General features: G+C 31.7%; 2 protein-coding genes across 3 annotated transcripts in view; one reads left to right on the plus strand and one right to left on the minus strand.

Moving 5' to 3' along the window:
* The window catches only part of aarsd1 (alanyl-tRNA synthetase domain containing 1), a gene marked incomplete in the record, with an annotated part of 12,517 nt that extends 7,776 nt beyond the window's left edge, over positions 1 to 4,741 (minus strand). The window contains 9 exon segments of the mRNA XM_036217191.1: positions 1 to 72; positions 153 to 281; positions 1,238 to 1,315; positions 3,571 to 3,639; positions 3,726 to 3,815; positions 3,887 to 3,985; positions 4,055 to 4,121; positions 4,194 to 4,307; positions 4,386 to 4,741. Coding sequence (XP_036073084.1) covers positions 1 to 72; positions 153 to 281; positions 1,238 to 1,315; positions 3,571 to 3,639; positions 3,726 to 3,815; positions 3,887 to 3,985; positions 4,055 to 4,121; positions 4,194 to 4,307; positions 4,386 to 4,420 — 753 coding nt within the window.
* Positions 4,742 to 6,057: 1,316 nt separating this feature from the next.
* The window catches only part of kat7b (K(lysine) acetyltransferase 7b), an 11,602-nt gene continuing 10,949 nt past the window's right edge, over positions 6,058 to 6,710 (plus strand). The window contains exon 1 of one of the 2 annotated variants that reach the window (XM_036217148.1): positions 6,058 to 6,247. In XM_036217148.1, coding sequence (XP_036073041.1) covers positions 6,230 to 6,247 — 18 coding nt within the window. In that variant the 5' untranslated portion in view covers positions 6,058 to 6,229. The remainder of the gene's footprint in view (positions 6,248 to 6,710) is intronic. The other variant, XM_024285447.2, reaches the window with a different exon arrangement.

The raw sequence follows: 6,710 nt of genomic DNA on the forward strand, positions 1-6,710 counted from the left end.
GTGTAAGGCGTCCGGCCCTTGCCTGGTCACCCTCAAAACTGGAACCTCTCCGATGAGTCCGCGATCATCTGGCTAAACGGGAATAACACAAAAATTGAATTAAATTTGAAAAGAAATCCAAACTAAAGAAACATTTTCCATAACCTGCGTACCTGACCTCCTCCCTCAGGGAACAGGATGGTATCCTGAAGCTGAACATTGAATCCTTTCAGGGTTTCTTTCTTCCCATTCACCTCTTGTTTTAACTCTGCAGGGCAGCATGACACTACAGAGGTGACAAACTAAAAAAAAACAAAAAAACTTTATTAGTATTAATGATTGAAACACAAGACCGGATTTATTGGTTTTCCCTGATATAAATTTTTTTTTTGGCTTTAAAATTCACATATCAAACAGTTTGACATTGAACAGTGACATTCCTTGTCTAAGTTTATGGGGTCGCTTTGATCCAGTTTCTGCATTTTTGACCCCTCCCTCTGTAATAAATGCTTCTGAACTTTACTCAGTCGTCAAATCTCCTCATTTATAGTCAGTGGAAACCCGTGAGTTCCGATCCAGATGGAAAAACTTCATCTGAGCTGCAATTTTATTTTATTTCTATTATTTTATTTACCTTTATTTAAGCAGGGAAGTCCTGTTGAGATTAAAAATCTCCTTTTCAAAATAAAAGTTCTTTTTTTAACTGATTTAAACACACATTAGGATCAGGAGAGGAGGCAGACATTTGGGTACAAATATGCAGTTTTATCTGCAGAAGTTTAAAGGAAAAATAAACAAAACAGTAAAAATTGTAAACAATGAGGTAAATAAACTATAAAACTCAAATTTAAAAATAAAACTGTCAAAAATATTTCCTCAATTTAGAAAAACAATTATTTTACTTACAAAGGAAAAATAAAAAAAATAAAATTATGCTTAACAAAAGTTCCAACAATGATTTAAAGGTAAAAAAGCTGTTAAATTTTATTTAACAAGGTGTCAGAATCTAGTTTACATTCGATCACTATATTCTTACACTAGAAAAATGCTAAATATATTTATTTTAATGCAGCTTGGGGTGATTTTTTTTTTTTTACATTTAATTAAGCAAAAATAACCTTCATGCTTATATAAGAGAACAAAAAGTAGGTTTTGAGTTCTTCAGTCAGCTGCTGCTAGCCTCAGATTAGCTTCTCTTCGTTCTATCAGACATAAACTTTACGGTCGTTTGAATGCATGCTGGGTAACAGGTTCATACCTCTGTCATATAGCAGTCTCGCTGACACTGAAAAGCCATTTGAGTCAGTTTAGTGTCGGAAAACCACAAACTCACGAAATAGAATCACTACTACCGGCTGTCAGGCTGGACGGGTACCTGCATGGGTCAAACTTAACAGGTTTGACTTTTTTCCCCTTTTTTTCCACTCTGGTGGTAGACATCTTAGAAGTACGCTACCGCCCCCTTGTGGACGGAGGTGTAGCAAACAAAACTGATCCAGAAAACTTATCAGAGTAAAACATTGCTCTTTTTTTCTTTTAAATAATGGATAATCGTGATTAGAGGTATCCATATATTTTGTTTTTATTTGTTTTATTGTTTTTTTTTGTTTTAAATGCTTGAAATAGATCAAATCCAGAGTTTTTTCCATGTCAAATTTTATTTTAGTAGATCAATAATGTGAAAAAATGTGTTTATTGCAACATTTTAACTCCTATATTCGCACAGAACCAGATTTTAAGCACTTGCACTTGCAAATAATGCACATTGATTCTTTGTTAAGTGTTTTATTTTATTGTTTTCTTTAGTAAATACATTTATTTATTTATTTTACATAAACTTCTTTTTTTTAATTAACATTTTCTTGTGAACAATATCTTTTACTTGACTTCCATAGATGGGAACTAAATCTCTACTCTTTATTTGCAAGAAAACAATAAACAGTCTTCCTAAATTTTCTCACAATAAACAGTAATTCTGAGGTATTGTTTGCTGAAAATGAAAAATTAATGGAGTTCAATAAATAAAATTAAGAAATGAAAGACTGAGGAAAGACATTGTCAAGTGTTTCCGAATTTTGTGCGCTTTTCCCACACTTGAAAAAGGGCTGAACATCCAAAGGAGAGGGCTGATTTACTCAGACTGCCACTTAATGTTGTTTTCCAAGCTTTATTTATTTTTCCATTTTTGTTAGTGAGCAGTGAATAGGTAAAAACCTTAAAAAACACACACAATAGTATGAATAAATATTTACAATGTCAAATTATATCACACAACAGCAACAAACAACTTTAATCAATAATTTATATAATTTTAAGTGCCCCAATTTAACAATAAATTCATTTATATTACTGAATTTAAGTGCATGCTGAATGAATTCATATTTTAATTACATTTTTATTCAAGCTAATTCTTACCTTAATTTAAAAGCATTTTTATTCAATTTAATTAATCAAACTCTTCATTTTTATTTAAGTTCATACACCAAATTAATATTATTTCAAGAATTACTACAAAATACCACCAGCAAAGATTAATAACATTTACCTGAAACTCCACACCACAAATTCACCGAAGCTACAGTGCACACTTACAGGTTAAACCTCAACTCGGATGAAACTGAAAAGTCCGACTGGTCCCTGAAGTACACACAGACGATTTCAAAGTGCACCCCACTGCCACACCAAACAAACGGGAAACAAAAGAGTGCAGCTCTTCTAATGTTCGGGCAAAGTCTTTTCTTACCGGCTGCCTCTTCTATTGATGGATGACAAACGCGCACAGGTAGGCATGCTTTACACACGCTCTACCAAAGTTTGTATCTCACCGGTGTTTGCTGAATGAAGTGTGTGCGCAGTCATTAAATGTCCGACGCAGCACGCTCAGCTGCTGAATCGTTCCGTGTCACGTGATTCAGCGCTACAGACATTATTGTATGTTTTGTAAGAACAGAGTTTGACAAAGAAAAATTCCAAGAAAATGAATTTAAAAAACTTGTGGCGTTAAAGAAAATAGCAACAAATATGTCATTTTTTAACACAATTGTAAAAGACTGGCAGTGTGTTTTGCAAAAAACATATTTTCTAATTGTTTCAAAAAGAAAAATAATTATTTGTATAGAAAATGTTGCTGAGAAACATATTCAGAAAACAAAGATAATCTAACTGAAAAAACAAGATTTATTTTTGTGTATTATTGATGAAAAAAATTGTAAAAAAAAACAATTTCTGACAAAATATTACAAGCTAAATAAAACTAAAATTTTGTACAAAAAACAAGAAATTTTCAATTATTTTAGGGAATCAGACCCACAATTAACCAACTAGTTAGAACTTAAAACCATTTAAAAATACATTATTTTACATTAAAGCATCAAACAAATATTTTAAAGACTTTCTTTTATGAAAACTGATTATAATTTATTTTTTGTAGAAATACAAGACATGTGGGACATCATAACGATAGAAAACAAATGTTACAGGCATCTTCTGGTTACCTAGGCGACCAGCATCAGTCAGACTGTAGGAAAGAGAAAAATAAATGTTAGTTTCTTCAAATAAATTAAAAAATAAAAAGGATTTCATTCAAGAAACACTAACATCACTGAGATCTCCCATATCTGGTACCGCCCCTTTGTTACTTTTGGCCATTTCCTGGATCATCTGAGGGGAAAAAAAACATGGATGCTTAATTAATATAAATTAAAAAGCATAAATATCCTTTTTGTGGAAAAGAAATCTGCACTCACATCCACATATTTGTCATACTCTTCCTTTCCCTCGTCCTCTTCATGCTCCCAGTCCCTCCAGTTGTCAAAGTCCACAGATATCCAACTGGGCTGCAGACAAAAAAGAGGAATATGTTCATAAATCTGCTTGAATCTCAGCGCACGTTTAACTCCTCCCAAACCTTCGCAGGATCCTTCTGCAGACGAGGCCACGCGAAGTCCGGCTTTATCTTCCTCAATAAGAAGTTGATGGTTCGGTCATAGACTCTTTCTCTGGAATCCTACAGTTTAGGGTGAAAACATGAAAACTACAGGATCTTTTTTAAACCTTAAAACTCAGTTTAACTTACAAATTTCAGGATTTGATCGTAGAAGTACAGCTCATTGTAGAAAACGTCGTCTGTGTCATTTTTGCAGCTGTTGAAAGAAAATAAGAGTTTTAAGGAAGTTGAAGAAAAATAGATTTTGACTTAGAAATTCATTCCTCACCATAAGATCAGTTTATCCGTCTGGATATCGACTTGGACGTCTTTAGGTTTCTGAACCAAGAAGTTGACGGTGACATACTTCTTTCTGTCAAACCACAGAGCGTGTGCAGGCTGGCTGGTAAAACATACATGATCACAAGTTACAAGTTTCACTTTCACTGAAAAACCTTAAAAAAGGATTCCTAAAAGTTACCTCTCCTCTGGTCGAAGGATTTTAGGTTTGTTCATTTCTGTCCCTTCAGTCACAGGAGAGGAAAATGTGGCGTCCGTGTGGTCAAATGTGGGCCCAGGAGGTTATTTATAGTGTCTGGTATCAGCTGCTGAGGGTCTGACCTGTCACAGTCCTCCCTCCACCTCCCTTTATAGGCTGCCAGTGGAACTCTCGCGAAACCAGATGCTTTTTCTGGGTTTTGTAACACGCTAGCCATCCTTTAAATCCTATGTTTTTATTTTACTGCAGTGTGGTCATTTGGTATTTTCTTTTCTCTTAGTTTTAACAATTTTAACATTTATTAATTGTGTATTCTGCCTTTTTAATAACTGATACACTTTTTATTTAGTTTAACTTCCTGTTTATAGTGATCAAATGCTGATTTTTAATGCATTATTTACATATTTAATCATACATTTGATCATGAGAAGTTGTTTTATTGATGTACTAATGTTGCACTGACCAAAGAAAGCTTTTAAATTTCACTGGAACAGCAATATATCCATCAAGCAACCAATCAATCAATCAAGCAACCAATCAATCAATCAAGCAATCAATCAATCAATCAATCAATCAATCAATCAATCAATCAATCAATCAATCAATCAATCAATCAACCATCCATCCTAATTTAAAAATAATAATAATAATGGAATATTAGGGTATTATTGATGCTGAAATGTATACAATATTAGTCATAATTCAGCTTTTTTTTCCTTTTTATTCCTGTTTGATTGCTGTTTTATTTTTTAGATATGTTTTTATTTATTTGAAAATAAATAAATAAATAAATACAAAATACATTAAAACATAATGAATTTAAGTTTGTTAAAAAAAATTATTTAGGAAAAAAAATTGAATGAGTTAAAAAAAGCTAATTAAGAGTAAATAAATTGAGTTAGAAAAATACATTTAGGCTAAGTTAAAAAAAAAATTAAAAAAAATTAGAATAGATAAATAAAAATAAATGAATTAAATAAATAAAAAATATTTGGCTACGTTAAAAAATACATTTAAAAAATAAATAAATAAATTGAGTCAAAAAAATAAAATTAGAATAAATAAATTGAGTTAGAAAAATACATTTAGGCTACGTAAAACAATCATTTAGAATAAATAAATAAATTGGATTAAAAAATAGAATAAATAAATAAATTGAGTTAGAAAAATGAATTTAGGCTACGTTAAAAAAAATACATTTCGAATGAATAAATAAATAAGTTTACTTTAAAAAATAAATTTAGGCTATGTTATTTAAATATGAATCCAAAGGAAAAAGGACATTGGTTCACATCCTGCTACATTTTTTTTAATATTTCACTTTACTATCGGTTTATTTGCTCTTATTTTTAATTATTTTGTTTAGTTTATTTATTACAGTAATTACTAATATGTTTTTACGTTATTCACAATGTAAATGAAAAGAGGACATTGATTCAAATCCTGTAAACCTTTATTTAAACGTCTCACTTTAATATCCTTTTATATTTTCTATAGTTATTTTGTAGTTTTTTACTAATGTATTTGTCGTGATTCGTAAAATGTAATATATACTGTTTTGTTGACTACAACAGGACTGTTATTTTTATCGAAGGTGTTTTGTAAAAAGTGCAGTTGTCGCCCCCTGCTGGTCGGGAGGTTAAACAATCAAACAGGAAGTGTAATTCCTAACTCTACCGGTGGGGGGAATGTGGCGCAGGTTAGCCCGGCAACAATGACCAAAAATCACTAAGAAGTCTCGTTTTTCATTTCGTTTTCTAACTATCATTATTCTCGGTTGTTGTTTTTCTTTTCACCCACGCAAACTATCGTTTTTTAAGGTGAACATGCCTCGCAGACGACAGGTAAGAAGACATTTAGGTTGCACAGGAAGGTAGCTTTAGCCGTGTTAGCCGCGGTGTGTACCCATTCTTAGCTCGAATGTTCCACCATGTTCCATTCAGTAAACCGGCACAATAACGTTAAAATGATTTTAATATTAACGGGTTTTACTTAAATTTTAGTCTTTTATCTAAATTGACATTTTGAGTAATTGTTAGCGGCCTTGCAATGACGATAAATGAATATGGGTGACTGTCGCTACGCTAGCTAAAGAAAACCCAAACATTTAGCTTTTATTTTTAAGGATATAACAAAAAATGTAATTTTAAGATAAAAGCTGGTTTGTTTAAGAGCACCTTTGGTAAGATGCTGTATTTGTTTATGTAGTTTAATCGTTTTTAAGATGTAAATGTGTCAAACGGGTTGTTTACGGTTTTTATTTTTTTCCATGCTTTTATTTTGTAGTAAAAAAAGCATTTCCATTAA

The sequence above is a fragment of the Oryzias melastigma genome, linkage group LG19 (assembly GCF_002922805.2).
Source record: "Oryzias melastigma strain HK-1 linkage group LG19, ASM292280v2, whole genome shotgun sequence".
Classification (NCBI taxonomy): domain Eukaryota; kingdom Metazoa; phylum Chordata; class Actinopteri; order Beloniformes; family Adrianichthyidae; genus Oryzias; species Oryzias melastigma.